The 15,188-nt window shown below is 35.1% G+C and overlaps 1 protein-coding gene across 1 annotated transcript; it reads left to right on the forward strand.

Moving 5' to 3' along the window:
- Window positions 1-100: 100 nt before the first annotated feature.
- Window positions 101-13,078, forward strand: LOC149772754 (uncharacterized). The gene is made up of 5 exons (XM_089947296.1): window positions 101-749; window positions 4,964-5,725; window positions 7,536-7,582; window positions 8,873-9,019; window positions 12,087-13,078. Exons 1-5 carry the CDS (start codon window positions 173-175, stop codon window positions 12,168-12,170), a joined length of 1,617 nt encoding a protein of 538 aa, XP_089803422.1. The 5' UTR covers window positions 101-172; the 3' UTR covers window positions 12,171-13,078.
- Window positions 13,079-15,188: the final 2,110 nt, after the last annotated feature.

Raw genomic sequence — 15,188 nt, forward strand, 5'->3', positions numbered from 1 at the left:
TTATAAAACCAGACAACATATATCACGTAAATTTACGCGAGGTTCTCGCGTTGCTATAGCATTTAATACAGCAATATGGAGATCAGGGGATATCAATTAGTTCAATGCAGTGGTTGTAATAGATTAAATGAATACAATTAAAAAAGAAATTTTTAAGAATACAAAATGAAATATGACTGTCGAAACAAAGTCAAATATGGAAGTTGGAGGCGACTCTTCTGGTTTTATGCACTCTTCTGTCGTTTTGGAACCAAGATCTTTTCAGAGATTGACGCATGATTCGCCTGTAATTGGGACCACCTCGGCTAGTTCTAGAAATAACCATTACTTTGAGGGTCAGGGAAGTACCTCGGGAAAACATAGTTACAGCATAACATTTCAAGAAGTTCTTCAGCAATATGCAAATGTGGGGCTTGGTCTAAGTAGATGCACAGATGATCTGGATCGTAATGAAAATATTGGACGAGCAGATAAACTACTGCGGTCAGCTGGGAACATTAGAACGTCGTCCGCTAAGCAAACGGGTTTTGACTCCCAAGAAACATCAAGTAATGGAACCATTCCACATGCTAAGGAGAGATCGATTTACACTGCTGATTACAAATATGAAAATGGCATTTTGACTCCACCACATTCAGTTGTGAAATTTAGTCCAAATCAAGATGGTATTTACAATGAACTGTACACAAAAGAGACAACAAGTGATAATGAAGAAGAAAATAGCAGCACAATACACAATGGTGGGAAAGGTAAATTTCTCATTTTAAATATATGTAAAGTGATATGTTCAAAACATAAACATCCACTATAGGGTGAAATATGACACATGAACAAGTTTCTATTTTACTTTCTTCCTGGAAAGAAAGAATGAAGTTCGTTCAGCCAGAGAACTTAACATACCATTACTCCTTGCTCACAGCATAACCCGATTTATCATTGATAATGCTAATACAAATATTCAGTGACTAACATTATTTAAACCAAAAAAAAAAATGATAATGATAATAATACTGATATGGATTTAGCTTAAGTGGAGCAACGTGTAGGAAGACCAAATTGTGTATTCATTGTTAAGTTTTATGAGGTAAAGAAACTTGATAATATGGTCATTGTATGACTATAATCAAGACACTGCATATATTTATAGCAGAAACAATGAATAAAGCCATCACCCTGAACTCAAGCAGATCTCAAGTTGTTGTTGTTTAGGGTTTAATGCCGTTTTCAGTACAAGATAGGCTATACATATTGGCCAGTATTAATGGTGGAGGAAGAATCTGTGAAAACCCCGGAAAGAGCCACCAACCCATGAGAAGCTACTGGCAAGCTTTCTCACATACCCACACTGGCTGAACATAAGACTCAAACCCATGCAGAAAGAGGTGAGATTGCAGTGATCTGTAATGGTGAGTGCTTTAGACCACCCAGCCACTCGGGGCCTCACAAATCTGAAGGAGATTGAGTCTAAGATTGAGGTCTCAAGTAGACAGATATTAATAGTGGTTAACTCTGCATGTACAGAATGTTGAGTTTGAGACTGAGTGCTTTTCACAAGCCTTTCTTGTAAAAATAAAAAAATAAAAATTATCAGCTACATGAGAATAAATGGATATGGTAAGCCAATATTGCACTATCATAGAAGCAGACCGAAATTCGGTTTTGGTTTCGGCGCCGAAAGTTGGCAAATGGCCTCTTTCGGCATAGTTTCTGTTTCGGCCAAAGCCAAAAGGTTAGCTTTCGGTTTGCTTTCGGTTTCGGCCAAAACTGATATTGACTTTCGGTCATCAGCTGAAGATTTATTTTAACTTTCAGAATGCAACGCTAGTGCTGTGTCTATTACTCTGCTTGTTGGCCAGTCAGTCAGCGCAAGGCAATTCTGTTGAATACAGAGATTTTGAAGTCTGACAATATTGATAATTTCAGTTAGTTAAACTGTAGTGAATTAATCTGTGTGAAGTAGAAAATTGAAGTTAATAATAAACGGATTAGTTAATCACCGACAAAGAATGTCGAAAAATGCAGTGTGGGATTACTTCACAAAAATCGATTCTGATGCAAGCAAGGTGCAGTGCAAAGAATGCAACAAACTGTTATCACTTGGCAGCGATAAACCAAGACTTCAGACAGATTCAGGCTTGAAAGGTTATCTGGCCAGCTGCCACAAGGAGCTCCATGGTACGTATCTCAAGAGGTCCATGAACGACGGAGCAGAGCGTGCCTCGAAAAGATGATGATGGAAGAGAAAGCGACTAAACATGCATTACCAAATTTTGTGCAGACATCCTTGACATCAGTGGTCGAGAGCAGAATGGTCTGGCCTGATGACCACATTGCAGTTCAGCGAATTGAGACCACAACCTCGGTCTGGAATGCCATAAAACACTGTGACTGCATAGTCTCCATCTACCTCCAGGATGTGCATCTTCAGGTTTCTGTTTTAACTCCTGTTCATCTTTACTCTTCAGAGGTAGTACCTCTGGTTTTGCTTTGATGGAGAGGTCTTCCATTTTCATGCTCTGCTGTTTGGTCTACCTACTGCACCCATAGCACTTGCTATGGTCATGGGAACAGTTGCAGTCCATTTAAGGTCACTGAGTATCCTAATCCTCCAACATTTTGTTGATTGGGTGGTCCACATTGGCTGGCTAGAGTCTCTTAGACTAAGTCTATGTTGCTGTTGGTTCATAGTGGTCCAACCTAGAGGAAATTAAAGCTTTCTCCACCTCATTATTTCATCTACAATGGGATGAATTTCCTCATGAAAAGAGGATTAGTCAGTGACCCTCTGGACAGGGTATACAAGATCCTGTCCCATCAGAGGTGTGTTGACAAGAAAAGAGGTTGCTTCATGATGGCTCCTTCCGACAACTCATCAGTGATAGTGTATCTCAGGTGACAAGGAGGCACACATGATCCTTCTCTTGGCATTGAGATTTGGAACTTTCTCCTATGGGTAACCTTTGAAGTGACTTCCCTCTAAGTTTGCCTCATATTTTGGAGGACAGTCTGTCAAGAAAGGAGAAGATATTGCTGACAAGGCCAAACAAAATGCTCCCATTTTGCTTCTACACAGAGGGTCTGGGCAATGGTTGCTTTCAGCCTGAAGTGGGATTACAAACTTCAGGAGTATCCCAAAGGTGTTTCACAAAATAAAGAACTGCACTGCTCAGATTAGTTTGATAGCCCATATGTGACTCCAAAAATCATGGTTTAGTTATCTTCCTGACCTGCTAGTGGATCATCCCAGGATATTATCCCCGAGGAGGGACCTTATGTCATAGCACAGGGTCTCATGGGCACAACATCAAACAGATTATCCGCCTTCAGACTTGGCTCATCTCAAATAATTTCTCTGCCAGGACAAGTGATCCAACAAAGTTTATAAGTGTATCATTCAGTCCAGTAGATGCTCTTTGTCTAAGGCCTATGTGGATAATATTTTGCATTTGGATGAGTAGGAAATATGCCAATCCTAGCTGCCCCTCTATGAGCACAGTGGCTAATTTTTGTCTCTTCCTTTTTTGAAGAGAGGCGATGCTCACTTTCTACTATCAAGGGCCATAAATAGCAGTCCCACTCTAATTTTTGAAAGGCCCATGCATCAGGGTGGACTATGAAAGGCCCATACATCAGGGTGGACTTTCATTTAGTAGATGTGGTCAAATATTTCAGTCTGCAAAGACTGGTGACTCACTTACTAATACCTAGGGAAAATCTGTCTTCTGGTCTCTAACTAAAATCCCCATTATAAACCTTATAGTGAAGCTTCCTTTGAGAAGCTTACTCAAAAGACTGTTATCTTGCTGTCCCTGTTGTCCACTAGATGAAGAAGTGAGCTTTATACTCTTTCCATAGAGCAGGGCTGTATTAGGTTCAGTGGAAATTATGAACTAGTTTCTCTATGATCAATCAGGTCTTTGTTTTGTTTTAGCAAAGAACCGCTTTTCATAGGTTGCTTCACCCCTGACTGAGATCCAGCAGTGTCTCAGTTGCATTTATGTTGGGTATGACCAAGATAGACTTTTATATCCTCTTAGAGCCATAGATTTTTATTTGGCAGCTTCTAAATGGAGAAGGAGGTACATTTTCATCATCCACAAAGGTTCAGCTGACATTTGATCACACCATTTTGATGTGGATTGCAATAACTATCAAGAGAGCTTATCAGTCCCTTCCCAAAGAGGACTGTTCATTTATGAAAATTAAAGCACATGAAGTTCAAACATTTGCTGCCTCATAGGTAGATCCATTTCTGGAGGATATGATGAAAGCTGATCTCATACTATCTTTTTTTCTTACCTTAGCATGGTGGCTTACCAAAGCAAAAGCATATTTTCTTTGTGTCCAGTAGTTGTAGCTGAAGAAGTGGCCCATGCAGATACCGTCTGGCAGTAGTATCTTCTATGGTGTTCATGAGTATTCCTTGAATACGTTTTTCTTTTGACAGTTGTGGGATCATCACCTTCCCATCAGATTGACAAATTCAGAGTCGCAGTAGCATTAAAATATAGTTTTGGCGGACAGGGGTTAAAGCTAACTTTATGATGTAATACTTACCTGTTGCTATTGCAGGATTCCATCCTCCCACTCTGAAGTCATATTCCATTGTTTGGGCTACATCCTGAAAAGGAATGAAGGACAATACACATGGGCAAGGTAACTGGGGGTTGGACTATGGGTATTTTGGTATTACAGAATCTTCCAGTCAGCTAATGGGAGAATAAATTCTCATCATCATGGTCAGGGTATTTTCCTTCCCCGAGGAGAACCAGATATGTTATACCATCATGTAACCATTATATCATTAAAATTAGTCCTCTCCATAAAAACACATTTTGTAAGAAACCAAATTATTTTATGTTCAGAGCTTTTTTTGTAAAAATAAAACTTTTTTAAGTCAGAATGTATGCATGAAGTTATACATATGCTCAAAATTATATTAAAGGTCTTATCAATATTTCAGCAAAGAAAAAGAAAAGAACCAAATCATCAGCAAGGCAAAGGAAATTAAAAGGGAGATTGAGGCAAGGTAGACTTTCTATTCCATCAACTCATGTGCCATACAGTTCGGATATTCATTTGACCTCAAAACCTTTGACTGTCAAGACCAGTCACTCTAAAAATACACACAGTAACATTACTGGTGTTCGATTTTACAGTGATAGAATTTCACCTAGTCACGTGACACACAAGGAAAACCACTCATCCAATCAGAGATTGGTGAGTGATGGGTCCAGAGGTCTAGGTACGAATTCCAATGTGGCAACTCAACACACAGACATAAGAACGCATATACCAGATACAATTCTAGCAGCTAATTGTACAACTTTAACTTTGCACACTCTAGAGACCAGAGAGAACCGGGTGAACTATAATCGCCAGCATAGTGCAAAGTCAGAAGGTTCTGTGCTTTATGATCAAAATAAACATTTACCCCCCACTGTAAGTGGAGTTTTATTGGATTATTCTCTTTCAAAACCACATAATTTAGTCCAGGTCACAACAATAGCAGATGCTATGGGTACAAGCTGTTCATCAGATAACAAAGTGTTGCAGAATACTGAAACAACTTTATCAGCAATATATGGCAGACCCCAAAACTCTTACCAGAAGAATGTGGAGGCAGCTCGTGTACGGAAAGTGTTCCTGTCTGAAAAACAGTCTGGGAGTATTAAAGAAAGTGGTATGGAGATTCCATGTGCTCCACCGGTTACACCTATGCCAGGTAATGTAGAATAAAGCCACAGCAGGTCCACTCAGTTTTAACAGTCATCTTTCTCACATTTCAGTGTTATTGTATAAGTGTTTCCTTGTTTTAGTTCCATCCATTATCTTTTGATGATCAAGATCCTATGATATGAAACTTTCTGTTGTGAGATTGCTAGCTTTATTGTTAATTAAATTAGAATACAGGTTTGAAATTAATTAAAGGTTTGAAATGATAAAATAAGAAGAATATTTGTTTCAATTTAATTAGTTTCAGCAATTATGCTACTTGCACATTCACTTTAGTACAATTCATGCCAGTCCACATACCATCTAGTATCACTGCCTTTGCTAAAACCAGGAAATTCATTAGCTGTCAAAAAACATCACACTAATCTAGAATCTTGACCAACTGCTCTTGCACCTGCTCAATGATAAATGTTGCCAGGTGAGATATATTTTAATAAGCACACTTTACCTTCTTGCTTTGCTCAGTCATTTATAATGATAATATTTTTGCTGCTATCATCTGTTAAAAAACTGTTTAAATGTTGGCTTCATTCCCAGAAACTTTGTTCCCAGATTCATCTGGTCTGGTGTCAGGATAACATGACTGGGTGGGACATGATCCTACATGTCTGTGGCATGATGCCCCAGTGCTAGATATCACTATAAACTGCCACACTGCAGACATCATAGCATTATGACTGAAAATTTTTTAAGGCTATGTTAAAGTCCATATCTCACACACATGCATGCACACAGACACAGACACACACACACACAGACACACACACACAGACACACACACACACTTATAGCACCTCAATAAATATCCTGCCTTTGGTCTTAAATGCTGCCTCCAGATTACAGTAAGGTAATCAATTGACAGCTTTTTGTTTACACATGTCTGTCTTAATTAGATTGCTCAGCACACATCATTGCACAGTTTGTTTCACAGGTGGAGCAGTACTGGTGTCCATTAGACTGGTTCTGATTGGTTTCTGTAATGTATGGACAGAATACTTAAAAATATTATCTTTTCCTCCAGAATTTCTAAAAATTCTTTTCTTTTCAAAAAATGTATATTTCAGCTACAAAATGGTATGTAAAGTAGATGACCTTTAAAATGGTATTTTTGTCCCTCTGTTGATAGTCACATGTATGGTTCTGCATGATGTGCTACCTGTATTCAATGGTTAATCTCTACCATAGCTTTTCAGAGACCAACAATAACTGGTTGTAGACCATGTTCCCAGACCATGCTAAACAAGCTAAGAGGCATCCTCAGTCTTGAAGATCCGTCAGTCCTCTAAACATTCTCATCAGAGGTCCCAACAAAACCACTTTACTCATCCTTCTTTTGTTAATATGGGCAGCCAGAAGGGCCATGACAGGAAGTAGAGACTCCTCTGCCTCTATAAGGAGGGAGGCAATCGGACCTATGCAGTTTACTGTTGCACACTCTCTTGCCAAGTGCCTCTCTTTCTAACATTCCAGTAGGTGACAGACTGAGCTTTTTTCAGAGGCCTGATTGGACTTAATAGATGATGCAAGGGTCTTTTTCACAATAAGAAAGTGCTAATGGCTTGACTTCACTGACCCTCCACCTCTGTCAAGGGCTCCACTTTTGAAAAAAAGAAGAAAAAAAACCCCTTAAGATCAAAAATCAGCTTTAAAATTAGTAATGAGAGCTACATGTAGATAAATATCAAGGAATATTTGTACCAAGGGAATTTCATAAAATTATGATACCAGACATATCCTTTGTCTAAAATATTGAAATATTGAATGATAATATCTCATAGTCATATTTAATCTCTTTTCAGACATGTTGAAGAAATATGAATACGTACCAAGTATGAATGATATAAGGGTAAGATTAAAAAGAATTTCCTTGTCTCTTTCAGTAATCAAACAAAATAATTTAAGAATTATACTATAGTTGTATTCACTTTATGTTTATTTATAGAGGTGAATCCTAAGTTTTGCTTGTATTTAGCGTCCTCACTTATGACCTAGTCTTTTCTTTTTAAACCTATTTCATTGCATGTTTTGCATAGAATGATAAGAACTCCAAACTTGAAATCAGCTGACAGCTAGACAATAATAACATCCTGATATCTGTAATAACATTTTGAAAGTGATGTCCTGTGCGACAGGATGACACAGATAGATAGCACAGAGTCAGTCTCAGAGCCATGAAATCTCATGTACAGGTCTGTAGTTGTATATTGTATCATTGATGGTTGTATGATCTCCAGTACAATTTTATAAAACACTGTAGTATAGTGTATCATTGATTGTTGCATGGTCTCCAGTAAAGATTTATAATAGTGCATGTATAGTGCATCACACTGTACTATAGTGTATTATTGATTGTTGTATGGTCACCAGTATAGGTTTTAATAGTACATGCATAGCATACACACATAGTGTATCCGTGACTGTTGTATGATCTGCACTACATGTATATAATAGTACATATACAGTGCATGGTGTATCATTAACTGCAACATATGATCTGCAGTACAGGTATATGATAATACATATACTGTACAGTGCATGGTATACCGTGTATCATTAACTGTAACATATGATCTGCAGTACAGGTTTATGATAATATATATATACTGTACAGTGCATGGTTTATCATTAACTGCAACATATGATCTGCAGTACAGGTATATGATAATACATATACTGTACAGTGCATGGTGTATCATTAACTGCAACATATGATCTGCAGTACAGGTATATGATAATACAATATACTGTACAGTGCATGGTGTATCATTAACTGTAACATATGATCTGCAGTACAGGTATATAATAGTACATATACAGTGCATGGTGTATCATTAACTGCAACATATTATCTGCAGTACAGGTATATAATAGTACATATGCAGTGCATGGTGTATCATTAACTGTAACATATGATCTGCATGCAGTACAGGCATATGATAATACATATACTGTACAGTGTATGGTGTATCATTAACTGTAGTATATGATCTGCAGTACAGGTATATAAATATATTGTAGTACAGTGTATCATTGATTGTTGTATGATCTATACAGTACATCATTGACTGTTGTGTGGTCTCCAGTACAGATATCAGGATGTATGACTAGACTATCTAAATGCATTTTTATATCTCAGGCACAGAGAGCAGTAAAATTAAAGCTACAGATCATGGAGAACCATACCCGCCAGCGGTCTGAAAAGAAAAAGGAAGAATATGCTAAAGTTGAAAAGCAACAACTAAAAGATAAAGAGAGGAGTGTCAAGGCTCAACAGAGAATGGAGGTATGATATGTATAAAAATGATTAAGACTTGGGGAAATTTGATCTTCAATAAATTTGGCATAATTTTGGCATAATTTTTGTTTTATTACTGATCAGGAACTTCATTACAAATCTCTAATTTCAGTGAACGATTGTGATTGACAGCAATTTATTAAAGTGGAGTAAAGTTCCTCCATCGTAATTCTCATGACAGTGAGTCTTTTTGCAGAAGTCCAATTAGAGCAACAAATGCATATTGTGTTGCAGCTTTCAAATGTGTATTGAAAGTGTCAAAGATCAACAAGATTGTCCAGTGCATCAGCTCAGTTCATTATACTAGGAAACTAGCAATGTTGTGAAGTTCTTCATTTTGGAATCACATCTATACTTTCATTTGTTATTCATGCTTTACATTACAATGTTAAGCAATTAGGAATAATAGTTAATGAAATATTTTATTTATAAATGTAAAAAAAATAGCTGAATGAAATATTTTATTTATAAATGTAAAAAAAATAGCTGTAAATAAATAATTGATAAATAAATAAATGACCCCATTTTCACATTTTGATAAGTTTTGCCACCCTCAGAAAAAAATCCTTTCAACCCTCCAGAATGTCCTCATGATCCTAACTTGAGTTGAGACCCAGGGCTAGCGCACCACTGATATTGATAGAAAGAAGTATAATTTTTTTTTTTTTAAATTTTAAGGAAAGAAAAGTTAAGCATATACCCAGCAAAAAGAATTCAGCTATTTAACAGTGATTTGTTTTGTTGTGTATATTATTTCATTTAGCTTATTAGCCTTAATGTTGTCTTTTGTTAATTGGTTCTTTAATGTTTGATTTTTTTTATTAGCACATAAATAATTAAAATAATAAAACTACATAATGTACATTTATGTACTAAAATAGTTGAAAAGTGTAAAGAAATAGATTTATATTTGTGCATAAATTAATATTATCAGTGACACTACTATAAAGCTTTCTCTAAACAGTTTACATTATCTACATAAATATGTGCAGGTGATATAATTGTAAGATTAGGTAGAAAAGCTGTGAAAGAGCTAAATTCATGTATACATAGCTAATTACTATTTCTAACAATTAGGTCTGCTTCTAACAGTGTTTAGTAAATGATTCTTTTTTGATTTTCTTTGTCACAGATATGTAATTACTTGAACACAAACATTTATGGAGACATGCTATGAAAGTACTAGTATGCTTATAGTGTCATTGGTTATTGTGTACATAATGCCATTCTATGCTATCTAGTATTGATCATCAGCCATTTAGGTACAGTATTGTAGATTGTATATGGTTGCTATCTAGTATTGATCATCAGTCATTTAGGTACAGTACTGTAGATTGTATAGGTTGCTATCTAGTATTGATCATCAGTCATTTAGGTACAGTACTGTAGATTGTATAAGTTGCTATCTAGTATTGATCATCAGCCATTTAGGTACTGTGCTGTATATTGTATAGGTTGCTATCTAGTATTGATCATCAGTCATTTAGGTACAGTACTGTAAATTGTATAAGTTGCTATCTAGTGTTGATCATCAGTCATTTAGGTACAGTACTGTAGATTGTATAAGTTGCTATCTAGTATTGATGATGAGTCATTTAGGTACAGTACTGTAGATTGTATAAGTTGCTATCTAGTATTGATCATCAGTCATTTAGGTACAGTACTGTAGATTGTATAAGTTGCTATCTAGTATACATCATCAGTCATTTAGGTACAGTACTGTAGATTGTATAAGTTGCTATCTAGTATTGATCATCAGTCATTTAGGTACAGTACTGTAGATTGTATAGGTTGCTATCTAGTATTGATCATCAGTCATTTAGGTACAGTACTGTAGATTGTATAAGTTGCTATCTAGTATTGATCATCAGCCATTTAGGTACAGTGCTGTATATTGTATAGGTTGCTATCTAGTATTGATCATCAGTCATTTAGGTACAGTACTGTAAATTGTATAAGTTGCTATCTAGTATTGATCATCAGTCATTTAGGTACAGTGCTGTATATTGTATAGGTTGCTATCTAGTATTGATCATCAGTCATTTAGGTACAGTACTGTAAATTGTATAAGTTGCTATCTAGTGTTGATCATCAGTCATTTAGGTACAGTACTGTAGATTGTATAAGTTGCTATCTAGTATTGATGATGAGTCATTTAGGTACAGTACTATAGATTGTATAAGTTGCTATCTAGTATTGATCATCAGTCATTTAGGTACAGTACTGTAGATTGTATAAGTTGCTATCTAGTATTGATCATCAGTCATTTAGGTACAGTACTGTAGGTTGTATAAGTTGCTATCTAGTATTGATCATCAGTCATTTAGGTACAGTACTGTAGATTGTATAAGTTGCTATCTAGTATTGATCATTAGTCATTTAGGTACAGTACTGTAGATTGTATAAGTTGCTATCTATTATTGATCATCAGTCATTTAGGTACAGTACTGTAGATTATATAAGTTGCTATCTAGTATAGATCATCAGTCATTTAGGTACAGTACTGTAGATTGTATAGGTTGCTATCTAGTATTGATCATCAGTCATTTAGGTACAGTACTGTAAATTGTATAAGTTGCTATCTAGTGTTGATCATCAGTCATTTAGGTACACTACTGTAGATTGTATAAGTTTATATCCAGTATTCATGAGCAATTTGATAATTATACAGCAACATTTCCAGATACCTTAAACCTGATTATTGTAAAATAAACCTTTGTGAAACAATCACCAACATTCCATTTACCATTGCTTTTAAGTTGGATACAATTGCAAACAACATATAACCTAATCTGCCATTGCATAATGCACTGGTAGCACAGTGTTTGTTTTATTTGCACTAATGTTTACTCCTAACAAACTGCATAGACCCAAAACTGCTTGTGCATTATGCAATTCCATATATGTTTCTATGCAGTTTGTGGTTGGACTTGAGTTGTAAGTGAGTATATTTGGTAATGGGAACACATTTTTCACCTCTAACAACTAGCATCTTAAAGCAGACTTCACTGTATAAATCTCTAAGGCTTCACACTGTGCATTTCTTTTCTTTCAGATTTATGCACTGAATAAAGAAATGACAGAACTTGAAAACAGAAGATTTCAAGAATTTTGTAGACTTAATGGAATAAATTCATGACAATTCTGAAAAATTCAAACTATTTGAGGTCAAAGTTGTTCCTGAAAGATGCTCAACGTCTTCCACAATCAAGGCTGCCTGGTGCATGACTGCCAATATAGTTCCTGTCATTTGTAGTCTTAGTTCTTGATGCTTCATTATATTGTGCAATCACTTAGTGGATGTTAAAATATATACTGTTTTTCAGTAGTCAACCATCTATATATTCATTCAAAGCTTTGACCATTTGGTTACATAGTGGCAGTATGATGTGCATTTTTGATCTTTGGAAATTAAGAGGTATAAACCAGCTTAATGCCAACACAGAATACAGTACAAGGCAACAAATATAAATTTGTTCATTTTTTGTTGTTTTAAACTATATTAATTTTATATAATATACATACTGCTTGTGATTAAAATTTGTTTGAAAAGTTTTACTAACATTTACATGTACTTTTTTATACAGATTAGAGAAATATTTAAGTCTTTATTTTTAATCATATCAGCAGTAACTCAGTTGTTTTTGATGCATTTAGCTTGTAAGATTTTTATCTGATTCATTTATTTTGATCTTTGTGATATCATTAGAAGAATACAGAATCAAAGGGAATATCAAATTTGTAGCTCCTCCTTCTAGGATGTTAAATTTAGCCAAACAAAAGATGACATGTTCAATTAATTAGCAAAAAATATATTAACCAATATACATGTGATGATTTTTTTTCATTCAAGTCATTTTTCTGCACAAATGAATGTTGTCCAGCTGGTAAGGCAAGCATTATTTAGGTTATTACAAGGTGTTCTTGCAATGTTTATATTGTGTTGGCAGAGATTATCTATCACCACCACCACCAATGATGTGATCTGTTGATTCGATACACAAATTTACATTGGATTTTTTATTTAATAAATGAAGAATTCTTGGTCTTATGTTAACCAAGTAGCATGGGTTAGTCATTTTCTCTATACATTGTGGTATATAAATGATATCTGATCATAGACTAATCTTATATGAAATAAACGGACTTGGGCTATGTTGTATATGTAATACATGCAGTATGATGATGTTTTATATGTAATACATGAACAAGGACTATGTTTTATATGTTATGTAGCCAGCTTACAATCTCCAGACATCATTTCATACACTCAATATCAATTTAATGAATCTTTTAGTCAATTTGTCACAATTCATGTATGTTACGTCTGACAATAAAATCAAAAGCATATATATATTTGCAATTTAGCCGTGGCATAATAGGAGGAATATCTTGTTACAGGAGTTTAGCTAATAGAACCTCCTCTTCCCAATTGATTTCAAATTTGTTTGAGTCATGTAAACTGGATAATAGTGTGGGCTTTATTCTTTCAGCTAGGTTTAAAAATGAGTCTAATTTTTTTCAAACTTAAACAAAATGAAAGCTGTTTATGATTTTATATTTGGGTTTTATTATCCTTCATCAGACTCCTGATGCATCACACATCAGACAACATTCTTACAAACAAATAGTGCTTGACAATTATTGAGAATGTGACTAGCTTAGATATTGAGTCAAATGCAAACAACAAAGATCCTGATCTGCCATAGCATAATTCATCTGCAGATCAAGGTCTGTGTTGTTTGGTCTGCTGATTACTCCTAACAAACTGCAAAGACCCAAATCTGCCATTGCATAATGCACAGACAGATCTGGATCTGTGCAGTTTGCAGTTGGACTCAACTTATAAGTGAGTATATATGGTGGTCATAATGTGTTATGTATATACTTGCTTATAAGTCAACATTTTATTTTACTGAAATTTTTATTTGTGAAGTGTAGGGGTCATCATATAAGCATGATAGTGAAGACGTTTGATAAATATTGGGGTAATGAAAATTGCAGTATTTACAGAATACTGTTGATTAATATATTTTGACATATATATGCCAAAATTCATTAACAGATAGGCATGTATGGTACACTGTGTTTATTCATTTCATTATCATATTCATTACACAATACTTGTGTCAACATTTGTGTGGATTTTAAAAATTTAAAAATATTCAGTGAAATATTAATCATTCAGGTGAAGTGTCCATGAATGTTGTTATTGTGGGTGTTTACTAGTAAGTATTTTGCTTCCATTTTTGTGCAAGTCAGAACAACCTATATTTATACTATATTTTTGTGTTTTGCTTTATAAACACTGTGTTTGATACAATATAAGTTTTTATTTGATTTATATTTGCTTTCGTCACAAGCTGGATTTAATTTTCAAGTGACATTTTTAAAGTATCTATTTGTGCACATGAGTCGATAAGCCCTTAGCTTTTAAAAGCAATACACACTTTGTTTCCCCAAGAGACAATCTTTGAATTGAGCAACAGATTTGATATTTGTTCATTGTTGAGTAGAATCCTAGATTTCCCTGTGCATATCTGACCATAATATCTTTGTTTGTTAAGGCAGCACCCATTTTGTCTTCCCAGCTGGCAACCCTTTGATTGAGCTGCAAATTTTGATACTTGTTCTATGCCAGGTAGAGTCCTATAAGGTGGTGCTTTACAGTTTTGTATTTTGCATAGGGTTAGAATTTTAAAGAGAAAGAATTGCCCTGGGTTCCCTCACTGTTTATACTGGCTGTTTAGAAAGGACCTTGTATATCTTAGGTGTTGTTCAAAAAACCTTTAACTCCTGTTATCTTGGTGTATGATTGATGGGTATACTATGGGTCATAGAGTATACAGCTTGGCCTTACTCCAGATGTGCATTTTTCAAAAACTGTTAGCTCCATTAGGTCATTTTCACTTCCTCGACATCAGAGGTAAATTGTATTAAAAAAAAAGAGCTTATAACTTTTTTTTACATTTTTATATGTAGTAATTCATCCATTGCACTTTCAGAAGTTGGAATTGTCTAGTTGGGCAAAATTCATTTTTCCTATTTTAATAGATGCTAAAGATAGTGTACTTTAGACTAATTCAGGATGATTTCTTTTAGCACAAGGGAGCAGTCATTTTAGTTACCAGTGTGCTTAGATCATGTAGAATTTCCA

Source organism: Sinohyriopsis cumingii, unplaced genomic scaffold (genome assembly GCF_028554795.1).
Source record: "Sinohyriopsis cumingii isolate HCF-2022 unplaced genomic scaffold, ASM2855479v2 utg001176l, whole genome shotgun sequence".
In the NCBI taxonomy this organism is placed as follows: domain Eukaryota; kingdom Metazoa; phylum Mollusca; class Bivalvia; order Unionida; family Unionidae; genus Sinohyriopsis; species Sinohyriopsis cumingii.